At 42.5% G+C, this 14,372-nt stretch overlaps 1 protein-coding gene across 6 annotated transcripts in view; it reads right to left on the bottom strand.

Annotated features, from left to right (window-relative positions):
• LOC140465662 (lysophospholipid acyltransferase 2-like) overlaps positions 1-14,372 on the bottom strand; it is a 129,889-nt gene that overhangs the window by 28,679 nt on the left and 86,838 nt on the right. For 5 of the 6 annotated variants that reach the window (XM_072561257.1, XM_072561271.1, XM_072561278.1 and 2 more), the window contains one exon: positions 2,750-2,804. In XM_072561257.1, coding sequence (XP_072417358.1) covers positions 2,750-2,804 — 55 coding nt within the window. Of the gene's footprint in view, positions 1-2,749; positions 2,805-6,472; positions 6,647-14,372 lie in introns of those variants that run through there. The other variant, XM_072561297.1, reaches the window with a different exon arrangement.

Raw genomic sequence — 14,372 nt, 5'->3', positions numbered from 1 at the left:
TCTGTCACTTTGTCCTTTTTTTTAATAACAATTCACTCGTGGGAAAGAGAGTATCGCTGACTGGCCAGCATTCATAGCTCATCTCTAGTAGCCCTTGAGAAGTTGGTGGTGAGCTGCCTTCTTGAACTATTGCAGTCCATGTGCTACAAGTAGACGTACAATGCTGTTAGGGAGGGAATTCTAGGACTTTGACCCAACAATTGTAAAGGAAGGACAATATATTTCCAAATTCATTGAGTGGCTTGGAGGGGAACTTGTAAATAGTGGTGTTGGTGGTCTCATAGTGGTCTAAAGGGTCTGTTGCTCTTGTCCTTCCAGCTGGAAATGGTCATGAGTTTAGAAGGCTCCATCTAAGAATCTTTGATGTATTTCTGCATTGTATCTTGTAGACTGTAGCAGCAGTGTGTGTTGAGTGTCAATGGTGGAGTGAGTGGATATTTTGAGGTGTGGCACCAAAAACAAAAATGCTGCCTTGTCCTGAATGGTGTTGGGAGCTGTACTCACCAAGCAATTGGGGGAGTATTCCATCACACTCCCGATTTGTGCCTTGTAGATAGTGGACAGGCTTTGGGGATTCAGTGGTGAGTGCAGTATTCCAAACCTCTGGCTTGCTCTTGTAGACAGTATATTTTATATGGCTAGTCCAGTTGAGTTTCTGGTCAGTGGTAACCCCTAAGATATTGTTTGTGATGGTAACATCATTGAATGTCAAAAGGTCAGTGGCACGAATGTTACTGGTCACTTGTCAGCCCAAGCTTGGACATTGTCCAGGTCTTAATGCATCTAATATGGACCGCTTCAGTATCTGAAGAGTCATGAATGGTGTTGCACAATCAGCAAACATTCCCATTTCTGACCTTATGATGGAGAGAAAGTCAATGATGAAGCAGCTGAAGATGGTTGGGCCTAGGACACCTGATGTTCAGAAACTTCTGAAGACAGTTCAAGTACAATTCCAGTGAACAGACAAAAAAAAACAAGAAATGCCAAAACCTGGCTGGCTGTATAAATGGGAGGAGAGAAAGAAGAAAACAAAAACTAAAAGCAAGATAAAAATTCTGCACCACTATCTGTACGTTGGTCTAAACTGTGAGCTTATTCGTAATATATTTTTATGATTCAGTAAAGCAGAATCATGCACACATGAAAATATATGCAGACAACTCAGCTTTTCTTCAGTATTTGAAGAAAGTTATTAACTTAAGCAACTGCAGTGCTAGGACAGTGAAATCATTTTAACGTATTTTAAACACTCTTATGTGACTGTTCAAATCGGATACCAGTGGCATACATATTCCACCCAGACCTTAAGTTCACTTGGACCATCTCAGACACCTCCCTCCCGTTCCTGGACCTCTCCCATCTCTATCAATGGTGACAGATTGACATCTTCTACAATCACACTGACTCCCATAGCTACTTGGACTACACTTCCTCCCACCCTGCCTCTTGTAAAAAAGCCATTCCCTTCTTCCCAAATCCTCCACCACATCTGCTCCCAAGAGGAACAATTCCACAGAACACATCAGATGGCTTCTTTTTTCCAAAGACCGCGATTTCCCCTCCCACGTGGTCGACAATGCCTTCCAGTGCATCTCATCCACTTCCTGCACCTCCGCCCTCGAACCCTATCCCTCCAACCACAAGGACAGAAAACTCCAGTCCTCACCTTCCACCCCACCAACCTCCATATACACTGCATCATCCTTCACCATTTCCGTCACCTACAAATGACCCCACCAACAGAGATATAATTTCCCTCCCTTCCCCTATCCACTTTCCTTAAAGACCATTCCCTCTGTGGTTCTCGTTGTGTCCACGCTCCCCAACAACCCACCCTCCCAGCATCTTCCTCTGCCAGTGCAGGAATTGCAAAACCTGCACCCACACCTCCGTCCAAGGCCCCAGAGGAGCCTTCCACATCCATCAGAGTTTTACCTGCACCCCAACACATTATTTACTGTATCCATTGCTCCCAATGTGGTCTCCTACTTGCAAGATAATTCAGAGAACATCCCCGGGACACCTGCACCAACAAACCCCACCAACAACTCCCCCTCCCACTCCACCAACGACATGCAGGTCCTGGGCCTCCTCCATCACTACACACTAACCACCTGATCCCTGGAGAAAGAATGCCTCACCTTTCACTTGGGACCCTCCAATCACATAGTATCAATGTGGATTTCAACAGTTTCCTCATTTCTCCTCCTCCTACCTTATCCTAGTTCCAACCTTCCAAATCGGCACCACCCTCGTGACCTGTCAATCTTCCATCCCACATATCTACCCCACCCTCCTCCCTGACCTATCACCATTACCCCCACCTCAGTCTACCTATCACACTCTCATCTACCTTCTCCCAGTCCCACACCCCTCATTTATGCCTTCTTCCCCTTGGCTCCCTTCCTTCATTCCTGATGAAGGGCTCTTGCCCAAAACATCAATTCTCCTGCTCCTCGGATGCTGCCTGACCTGCTGCGTTTTTCCAGCACCACAGTCTCGACTCTGATCTCCAGCATCTGCATCACTTTCTCCATATCTTATTGCACACCTATGAATTAGAATCAATGCATAATTTCTCTTGTTGGGCATTAAGTGTGAAACATCACTTACAGCAAGATATGCATAGGTTTCCTATATGTTGTAAGAAACAGTAACTATTCTGGCAAAGGAATCATGCATATTTCATAACCAACGTTAACAATAGTTGCTCAAAACTGGAAAAACTAGTACTGCAACCACTTACCGAACAGCTAAGGATTTTTGAACCGGTGTCAGATGCTCTTCTTTTCTTGCCATTCCTAAGACAGATGTAGATGAACTAATTAACAAAGAAACACTTGACACCCATTAATATCAGTGCATGATAGAGACAAAAACAATCCAAAACAACTCTCGATCTATTAAAGTCATATAAAATATACATTTGACCAGAATTTCATGGATCATGCTTATATTAAAAACAGTGACAATTATATCAGTATTTACATCGATCTTGCTGAAAAGTAACATATCCATATTCCTGCAAATGGCATTGGCATATGCAAGAACATTTTAAAAAAATGTAAAAAACGAAATTCACATATATTCAGGGCCCAAAAAAATTGCAGAACATAGCCATCCTGCTTCTTTAAAGCTCTCTTCATACGAAAACCATGAAAACTAAAAACTGAATCAAACGGTCTTAGGTGCAATCAAGAACCAGGCACAATTCTCACTGCACATTGTAGTTCAAGTTAAAATTAAATTACGTTTTGAATATTTACAAATTTCCCATACCCCAGCACAATTGTGCTGCCCAGTTTTGCTCTTCTTTACAGGGGAAAAAAATGTTAGAATACAGAATTGGGAATGTGGTGACATTTTATTTTAAAAGCTGGAAATAAAGAGGAGTTTTTGTTCATGAGAAAGACGAACAAAACTGATCTTGTTGCTCAGTTAAAAATCACACAACACCAGGTTATAGTCCAACAGGTTTAACTGGAAGCAGCCAATTAAACCTGTTGGACTATAACCTGGTGTTGTGTGATTTTTAACTTTGTACACCCCAGTTCAAATCTCCAAATCAGATCTACTTGCTGGTTTCATTGGTATACAGTAGTCAACATTTCAGGGATTTAATTTTTTTTTAAAACATGTAGAAATTTCTCAAATCTGCCTTATTAACCCTACTGGTGTCAACAAAAGATGATCAATTTGAAAACCTCCTCAGTAAGCAGATAGTCATACATTTCAGATATTGCTGGAAAAGCTCAGCTGGTTTGTTAGCATTTGTGGAGAGAAATCAGAATGAATATTTCAGGTCCAGTGACCCTTCTTCAGAACACCGGACCCAACTTTAGAACCCGGGTCACTGAAACGGAAACGTCAACTCTGCTTTCTCTCCACTGGAGGGAAATCTCTACAGTGGTGATTTTCAATAACTCCTGTACATACTCAAGAGGTTCAGGGGCTCCCAGATGAGGTCTTGAAATGAAACATCTGGGTGGCATTCAATCAACACCCAAATGCTGAATGGTAGATGGTTGCTGCAGATTTGAAAATGTTTAAATTTTGGTGGTGATCAGCACCAGGACCAAAGCTGCATACTAAAATTCAAACAGATTTGAGTCATTAACACAGTACCTAATTTCAAGTGATTTTTTCAAATAAGTAGCAATGCAAGACTGAGAAAACTTAACAGTTGCAACTCCTTGCTGATAAGCACGGCATCTGGGTTTTCTTCAGTGCCAGCAAGGCAATACATGGACCCAACATCTTGGCCTCCAACTGATGTGGAGTCAGGATGGAACCATTTTAAGCTACATAGAAAACATCAGTTTCCAATGGATAGAACACTTCAAAAGAACTCCTAAATGGGGACACAATCACCAATGATGACAGGTTTGAGGAAATCCCCAACTTCCCAAAGATGATCTTGCACTTTGACCTTGTGTGCCAGATGTTGAAGCTGCCATTAGACACAAAGACAACTGAAAAGCCACAGGAGTTGAAGGGATTCCAGCAGAGATTTTCAAACTTGGAGAAGCACGGTTTGGTCGTCATCTCCATCAACTGCTCCTGAAAATCTGGGACAAAGAAGAAATCCCTGCTCGCCATTTTCCACCATTTTCAAGAAAGGAGACAAATTGGGCTGCTGTGAGGAATCTTTCTACTGGGCTTTCAAGGAAAATGCCAGGAACACCAACCACTCTACACAGTCTTCAAACTGACCAAAGCTTTTGACTCAGTTAATTGGAAAGTGCAATAGAAGAACATGTCAAATTTGTGTTGCAGATGTTTCATCCCCTGTCGAGGTGACATCCTCAGTGCTTGGGAGCCTCCTGTGAAGCATTTCTGTGATCTTTCCTCCGGCATTTATAGTGGTTTGAATCTGCCGCTTCCGGTTGTCAGTTCCAGCTATCCGCTGCAGTGGCCAGTATATTGGGTCCAGGTCGATGTGCTTATTGATTGAATCTGTGGATGAGTGCCATGCCTCAATCAATAAGCACAACGACCTGGACCCAATATACTGACCACTGCAACGGACAGCTGGAACTGACAACCAGAAGCGGCAGATTCAAACCACTATAAAATGCCAGAGGAAAGATCACAGAAGCGCTTCACAGGAGGCTCCCAAGCACTGAGGATGTCACCTCGACAGGAGACAAAACGTCTTAAACACAAATTCCCAGCTCGGCGAACAGAACCACAACAACGAGCACCCGAGCTACAAGTCTTCTCACAAACTTTGAAACATGTCAAAGGCTGGCTGTCCAGTGAAATTCATCAACATCCTCAATCTCCTCCATGATAAGATGCTGGCAATGATCCTCACCAACAATATGACAGAATCATTTGAGGTCAAGCAGGGAAGTGTATCATCAGCCCCAAGATTTTTCCTATTGTCATGTGTAGAGGATGGGAGCTCCAACTGCCAAAGTTAATCAGTTTTGCCCAGCTCAAGGAAGGCACTTGAATGAGAGAAAGATAATAGAAGGATTTCAAAGACTCCCTAAAGACTTCCCTCAAGGTATGCAACATCGGTCATTCAGAAGAAACCAACTTAGAGCAATTACCTTTACAAAAGGGACAATTCTTTGACAACACCCACCAAAAAGAGGAAATACAGAAAAGGAGCTTGAAAAAGGATTTAAGGGACAAGGACCAATTCCACTTCCTGGAAACATTTGAACGTATGATCAGCGATGCAGCTCGAAGATTGGGCTCATCAGCGACACAAAAGCACATAGAACCCATGACCAGTGGTACAGAGTTTCCTAGGAGGACAATCATACTCTTTAGCAAATGACTGCGCATGACCTTCTCGTACTTCAGTTTTAAAACAAACATCCTTGCATCAAATAATCACTCCTATATGAAGGGAATCAATTGTGGACTTTTATTCCCCACAAAAGGCTAAACTACTGATGGTGCTGATGAGAGTGAAATGTAGCTAAAGCTGATCATCTTGCATTCATCAGAGCCAACAACACCAAATTTCACACTACCACACAGTCATTTTTTTTGAACAGTGCAGGAGAGAAGAGGAATGTTGGTTGGTCGGTCAAAATATTGCCCTGGAGAAAGCAACAGGGAAAAAGAGGCATAAGGCTCGAACATCTTCCTTCCGTTTGCAGACGACAGATTCTAGAAGATGGCTTAGGTCTCTTGTAGTGTAAACAAACCCATGTTTTGAGCTACAGAATCTTAAATTGGTTTTCAGTACAGCTATTTGTGCATTCAGACTTGTTCAGCCAGTGACGCCCAACTGAGCAATCAAATTTCACAATAAACATTGCTTTTGATTTTGCAACCATAGGCTGCCTAAACTACAGTCTCAGTCAAGCTCAAAATGTAGCTCACTTGTCCATGTTTGAAGCAACATACATTCATACACAGGAATCCATTCTCTGTAAACAAAAGGAAAACTTTCAAATCTTTTAGCTTGGAATTATCAGAAAGCTCAGAATGTAAAGTTGCCTATTACCTTCCTGATTTGGAGGTGCCGGTGTTGGACTGGGGTGGACAAAGTTAAAAATCACACACCACCAGGTTATAGTCCAAAAGGTTTTTTTGGAAGCATTAGCTTTCGGAGCACTGCTCTTTCATCAGGTGGTTGTGGAGAACAAGACCATAAGACATACAATTTATCGCAAAAAAGTGTTACGGTGTCATCGAGCTGTAATGATATATTAAATACATTCAGATTAAGTCTTTCATCTTTTAGAATGGCATAGGTTAGTTTCAGTTCTTCAATATGTAAACCCCAGAACTCATTTTAAGTTACATTCTCAAAATAGCTTTCGCTTTCCTAACAATAGGTGCCATCTCAGCCCAGAATGCCTTAAAAGGTGGAGGTTAAAGTCTGTCTGTGTCCCAATGTTGAGTGAGACTGGTTATAAAGTAGGACTTACAGAATCTTACATGGATCTATACAGTTTTTGAGCAAAGTAAAATGTAATTCTGCAAAAATAAATTCACCCCATAAAGTCCTGTGCGCGTGTGCAGGAGAGACAATGTGAGTGAGTGAGTGTGCACGTGCATATGAATGTATGTAAGCTTGGTCAAGTATGTGTGAGAATGTGATGGGTATAAGCCTGTAAGAGGGTGCATGTGTGGATGAGAGTGCAGGGACTGCATGTGTGCTTATGAGAGAGTGCTTGTGTGGGGTCTGCATGAGTAACAGAGTATGTAAGTGTGTATGCGCGCATGCACGAGAGAGAGAGAGAGAGAGAGAGAGAGAGAGAGAGAGAGAGAGAGAGAGAGAGAGAGAGAGAGAGAGAGAGAGAGAGAGAGAGAGAGAGAGAGAGAGAGAGAGAGAGAGAGTGTGAGACATGAACCCAAGGCCATACCCATGGGTACCAAACTTGGCTATCAGCCTTTGCTTGGTCACTTTGCGTTGTTGCTTGTCCCAAAGTCCACCTTGGAGAAAGATCACCCGAAGGTCTGAGACTGAATGTCCCAGACCACTGCAGTGTTCCCTGACTAGGAGGGAACACTCCTGACTGGCGATTGTTGTGCGGTGTCCATTCATCCATTGTTGTAGCATCTGCTTGGTCTCGCCAATGTACCATGCCTCAGGGCAACCTTGCCTGCAGTGTATGAGATAGACAACATTGGCCAAGTCACAAGAATACCTGCTGCATACATCATGGTTGGTGACCCCACATGTAATGGTGGTATGCGTGTCAACACTCTGACACATATTGCAGTGGCTGCCGTGACAGGGTTGCACGATGTTGTGGTCCATGTTGTCCTGAAGGCTGGGCAGTTTGCTGCGAACAATGATCTGTTTAAGGTTTGGTGGTTGTTTAAAAGGAGGGAAGTGGAGGCATGGGGAAGTCCTTAGGGAGGTGCGCATCCTCATCGATAAGATGTTCTTCGCAGCCTGCAACATGGGATAGTTTTTCGGCTCCCAGGAAGTACTGGACAATGAGGGGTACCCTAATCGGTTGCAGCCAGCATCTGTCTCCTGAGGTCATTATGGTTTCTCGCTGTGGCACATCAGAACTGGTGGTCAATGAATTGAGTGTCGCATCCTGTTCTTATAAGGGCATCCTTGAGCACTTTCAGGTGTCTATCTGTGCAGACATTACTTTCTCAATTGCAATGCCTTGGCCAACTAGAAACAATTTGCCAACCAATCACTATGCTCTTTCCTTTTAGGATAATCAATTGAAATTTGACATTCTTGCGTTTGTCAGCCTGAACGCAAGATGAAAAGCTTCAACCAAAATCTGAATATTTCAGCGATGTGCCACATGTTAAGATTTTGGGTCCTGGTGCTGCACAATTAGGGAAATGGAATGTCATTTCTGAACAGATGCAACATAAATGCAGCGACTTCATATTCTGTTCCTAAGTCCGTAACTGGCAGAGATTTGAGCACTGTGCTTGATAAGCCAAAAAAGAAGTTTTGTCAGACCACTTCAGGGAAAAAACCCCACTAATGATAGAGGAAATTAATACAAACCAAAATGTCACTTTCTACTAAGCAGTAATAAGCAATTTCCTTTGGAACAACATAGCACTCTTGACCTTGTGACTACCTTAGATCAAAGATTTTCAGGAATGCCCAAGACACTGTTTGGAATCAAGAGTGTGACTCTGCGTCATTTATAGATTCATAGAGACGTACAGCACTAAAACAGACCCTTCGGTCCAACTTGTCCCTGCGGACCAGATATCTTAAAATAATCTAGTCCCATTTGCCAGTACATGGCCCATATCCCTCTAAACCCTTCCTATTCACATACCTATCCAGATGCCTTTGAAATGCTGTAAATATACCAGCCTCCAATATTTCCATAGACATACCACCCTCTGCATGAAAGGTTGCCCCTTAGGTCCCTTAAATTTTTCCCCTTTCACCCTAAACCTATACCCACTAGTTCTGGACTCCCCCAATCCAGGGAAAAGACGTTGCTCTCTCCCCATCACACTTCCAAATCTAGGTACAAAAACAGAAGTTACTGGAAAAGCTCAGCAGGTCTGGCAGCATCTATGAACAGAAATCAGAGTTAACATTTCGGGTCTGGTGACCTTTCCTCCCAACTGATAGTAGCTAGGAAATATCAGTTTATATGCAGGAGATAGTGGGAGGAGGGTGTAAGGAGTAAATGGTAGGTAGGGATAAAGCCCAAAGAGAGAGAAGAACTATTGGAGAAACAAATGAGTGAATGATGATTTGATTTGGAGGGTGAATAGTTGTTAATGGAGACTGTTAGTGGCTAACAATAGGTCGCGTGAAATGGCAGACTGTGAGATAACAAAGCCTGGGGTGTGGTCGGGGACTTTACAGGGAGCAGGATGCGATCTATAGTCCAGGTAGCTGTGGGATTAGGTGGATTTTCAGTGAATATTAGTGCCCCCCTCCCCACCACCACAGCCCCACTCCTCAATATCGGAGGGCCCAAACATATCTTCCACATGAAGCAGCCCTTTTCCTACATTTCACACAACCTAATTTACTGCATTTGCTGCTCATAATGTGGTCTCCTCTACATTGGAGAAATTAAGGATAAAGTGGATGACCACTTCATAGAACATCCCCGTTCTGCCCTGAAACAAAAAGGCCCTGTGTGCTTCCACTTCAACACCACCCTGTTCGCTGGCCAACATCTCTGTATGAGGCTTGCTGCAGTGTTCCAGCAGAGCTCAGCACTATCTGGAAGAACACCATCTCAGTTTCCGCTTGGGGACCTTGCAGCCCTGCGGACACAATATAGAGTTCAATAATTTTAGGGCTTGAATGCTCCCATGGCCTAGCCCCCGAGCACCACTCCCCTCCCCCACCAGCCCAAGGAGAGAACTAATAAATTAGGTTTCAGAAATTTAAATTTTATGAATGATTTATAATTTAATTGCAAATATTTTCCTATCTAACTATCAAGACCAACTTTAAACATTCAAAAGAATAATGCCAGAAGTGTGGATTAGGAAAATTGCCTCAATATAGCCGAGAGTACTCATTATTTAAATTTTTCCAAGTTTTGCTTCTCAATTCTTCCAATTACAAAGCACAACTCAAAATTAAAAGCTACACTCCCACCAGGCATAGTTAACAAAGCAATGTGAAAAATTAATGGACAAATCAAATATTTTGCATTTAAGTACAAGAATGATTGCTATTAAAGAATGCACACACACCCATGTTCCCTTCCTTCTCACCATCCAAATAAACTATTTATGGCATTTATACAGAATGAATAATGCAGAAGCTTAAAACCCTTTGGGAGCAAGCAAAAGACACCAATTCACTGTGGGACAATAAAAAGTTTCATTCAAAATAAGTTTTTCAGAAGGGTTATTCAAGGCAAAGAGAAAAAAGAAATTTACAAAGTTGCAGAAAGTAGGACATAATTGGCTGAATGTTTTGCCACTCAGCAGGATAAAGAAAGGCTTGTATTTGTACAAAAATGAAAATCATCAACTTGTATTGATTTTTAGCACAGCAATACATAGAGTCATAGAAATGTACAGCATGGAAACAGACCCTTCGGTCCAACCCGTCCATGCTGACCAGATATCCCAACCCAATCTAGTCCCACCTGCCAGCACCCGGCCCATATCCCTCCATACCCTTCCTATTCATATACCCATCCAAATGCCTTTTAAATGTTGTAATTGTACCAGCCTCCACCACTTTCTCTGGCAGCTTATTCCATACACGTAAAAAAGTTGAAAAAGTTGCCCTGTAGGTCTCTTTTATATCTTTCCCCTCTCCCACTAAATCTATGCCCTCTAGTTCTGGACTCCCCGACCCCTAGGAAAAGACTTTGCCTATTTACCCTATCTGTGCCCCTCATGATTTTGTAAACCTCTATAAAAGGTCACCTCCTCAGCGTCTGATGCTCCAGGGAAAACAGCCCCAGCCTGTTCAGCCTCTCCCTATAGTTCAAATTTTCCAACTCTGAAAACATCCTTGTAAATCTTTTCTGAACCCTTTCAAGTTTCACAACATCTTTCCGATAGGAAGGAGACCAGAATTGCACGGAATATTCCAACAGGGGCCTAACCAATGTCCTGTACACCCGCAACATGACCTCTCAACTCCTGTACCCGATACTCCCAATAAAGAGAAGCATGCCAAACGCCTTCTTCACTCTCCTATCTACCTGCAACTCCACTTTCAAGGAGCTATGAACCTGCACTCCAAGGTCTGAAGATATTTAATAGCAATATGTCAGAAAAATAATTGACCCAAGTCATCAGGAAAAAGAACCAAAGCTTCAATCAAAACATTTGGTTTTAAGGAGCATCCTGAAGAGGAGGGAAGCATAGACAGATAGAGGTAAATTCCAGATCGTATAGGGAAGACATTTGAAAGGATGCTTGCCAATGTTGTGATGATCAGGAAAGCACAAAATACCAAAATTGAAACAATGCAGAGATCTTGGAGACATGGATACCTGAAAGAGCTACAGTGTATATAATGTTTCTGCTGCTGTGTGAACTGGAGTTCAGCACACTGCTGTGACTTCCCGAGTCAAAAGTCACACTGATTGATGTGCATGGAACCTTTGAGCAGCCAAGCAGCTAAGTGGGAACACTGATACAGAGCAATTCCATGATTGGATTTGGAAACAAGAATGAGGATCTTAAAACTCAGGTGTTGCTAGACCAGTAGGCCACTGAGCAGAATGGTGACTAAGGCTTGAAAACAGCTAAGATATAGACAGAATTTTGAATGACCCCCACAAAAGTTATGCAGAGTAGAATACTGGCCAGGAATGCACTGGAATAGCTTAAGGCCTAATTGAGGGTTCAACAGCAGAAGTGCAGCCATTATATAAATATAAAGTGAGCAGTCTTAGTGATGAAGCAGGTATATTGTTCTGAACTCCACTGAGGTCAAACAGAACGTCAAGGTTGCGAATGGCCTGACTCAGATGCAGGCAGCTGCCATGGAGAGTAATGGAAATGGCAGCCAGGAAACAAAATCTATGATGAAGGCAAAAACAATCCCTCCCTTGCACGTATATGAATTGTCATGCCACTTCTGCTTCTGAAAGCTGCATAGCTAAGAAAAATGCAAACTCCTAACAGATTTTGCCAGCTTAGTGCATCGTGTTTCAGTTTGGTGTACATGGACTATCATTGCAGGGTAAATCTAACTTTGTAGTGCCAATGCAAACAAATGAAGAGGTCATAATTTGGAGATGCCGGTGTTGGACTGGGATGTACAAAGCTGAAAATCACACAGCACTCGGTTATAGTCCAACAGGTTTATTTGGAAGCACTAGCTTTCAGAGCGCTGCTCCTTCATCAGGTGGCTATCACAATCACCTGAAGGAGCAGCACTCCAAAAACTAGTGCTTCCAAATGAAGAGGTGTACTAGTAACTGATGCCAATATATTACAGCACTAGATACACAGGAGTCAAATTAGCCCATCATGTGCTTGCGGAGCAGTACAGCTAGCCCCATTCCTCTACTCATTCTCTTTCGACCTGCATTTTTCTTTTTCAGCTGCTTCCACGTAAGAAGAAATGTTATGGGGCATGGTGCCACATTCAAATCAGATATCAGAGTGATGCAAGCTAACCAGTGGCCTGGAAACAAATTGCAACCACAGAAATGACCTTCCATGCCTCCAGCAATAATGATGAGCTTTGAAACTGGGCCATCTAAAAAAAGGAACCAGAAACGTACAATTTCCACATGGAATGGGAAAATAAATTGATGTTCACAACTGTAAAAGGCAAGACATTTACATTGTATGTCACAAATATATATTGGTAAGTTAAAAAAAAGGAATCACACCATGTTGTGCAGTAAATTTATGTGAGGTTTTCTCTGAACAGTATGCTTTGGACAAAGAAAGTTGATGAACAGAAGGCGGTTTTGAAAGTTCAGTCATTTTATCCTTAAACAACAACAAAAGGGTAAGCCTCACTGAAGCTGGATTTCAAGTTTGTAATCTTCTGAGAAAACAAAAAAAATACATACAGATGGTGAACTAATCAAAGCAATAATTGTGGATGTTTTTTATTCAAAGACTAAAAGCAAAAGAAAAATGCAATCCAGAGCATGTCATTTGGCACTTCCACAGCAGCAAGGAGAATCAAACATTTGACCAAAGAATCCTTTCAGCAATTATGATCTGAATGACTGTAATGCTGCTCACCGTAGTTTGATGAATCTATTGACATGACCAACACAACTCAGCTGATTGTTTTTGTGCTCATGGACTCAAATGACATAAGAGCTAAAGTGGATCATATTAGGAGAAGACAAAGGTGTCACTGAGGGAATAATCCCTGTGGTACGCTGACAGCATAGGGAGGCAACCATTTGTTCAATGTTGGCATCCCCCGGAGACAGTGGAAAACAGAAGAGTATGATCTTTTAAGAATGGAGACTAGCAAGGTGGAAAGTGAGATCAAAGGAAACGCTATCTTTGTTCTGGGATGGAGGGGGAAAAAGTACAAGAGATTGATCAGACACAGCTGAGGTCCATGACAACCACAGTACAGGGGATTCCTCAGTTAAAGGAAAGAAGTCAAATCAGAAGTACACTGATGGAACTACAGATGCAAAGGTGGATAACTTGTAGAATGAGAGAACTTGCAGGAAGCAGAGTATGAGGTGGTGTATTTGAATTAGCTGTGGGATTCGGTGGGCTTGTAATGGATCGTGGTGGACAGCCGATTCTAAGAAATGGAAACAGTGAAGTCAGGAAAGGGAAAAGTCGGAAATGGACCAGATGAAGGTGAGACGGATAAACAAGTATCAAAAAGTACTTTAACTCAATCAAATCAAGAATTGCAAAAGTAGCTGGGAACTGGGATACGGGATAACTAATTATACTTTAGAATGTGGACAGAAACAAAAAAATAAAAAGGCTGGTGTTAAAAGATGAATTAATGATATGAATTTAAAGAAAATTACAGCTTCAACACTTGGGTAAGAAAAAACAACTTACAGCTTTTACTTTTAATACAAATGATCTTAATCCGATTAAAAAAAGATGCATCAACAACAAAACGAATGCCAACAAGATTAGATTAGATTAGATTACTTGCAGTGTGGAAACAGGCCCTTCGGCCCAACAAGTCCACACCGACCCGCCGAAGCGCAACGCACCCATACCCCTACATTTACCCCTTACCTAACACTACGGGCAATTTAGCATGGCCAATTCACCTGACTTGCACATCTTTGGACTGTGGGAGGAAACCGGAGCACCTGGAGGAAACCCACGCAGACACGGGGAGAACGTGCAAACTCCACACAGTCAGTCACCTGAGGGGGGAATTGAACCCGGGTCTCTGGCGCTGAGGCAGCAGTGCTAACCACTGTGCCGCCCAAACAATAAGTATCGTTCCCCATATGTGTATGTATGAGGCTCAGACATACAAGAGGCCTTGTATTGACAGATAAGCC

Source organism: Chiloscyllium punctatum, chromosome 3 (genome assembly GCF_047496795.1).
Source record: "Chiloscyllium punctatum isolate Juve2018m chromosome 3, sChiPun1.3, whole genome shotgun sequence".
Classification (NCBI taxonomy): Eukaryota; Metazoa; Chordata; class Chondrichthyes; order Orectolobiformes; family Hemiscylliidae; genus Chiloscyllium; species Chiloscyllium punctatum.
This window is presented reverse-complemented; position numbering and strand designations above follow the sequence as displayed.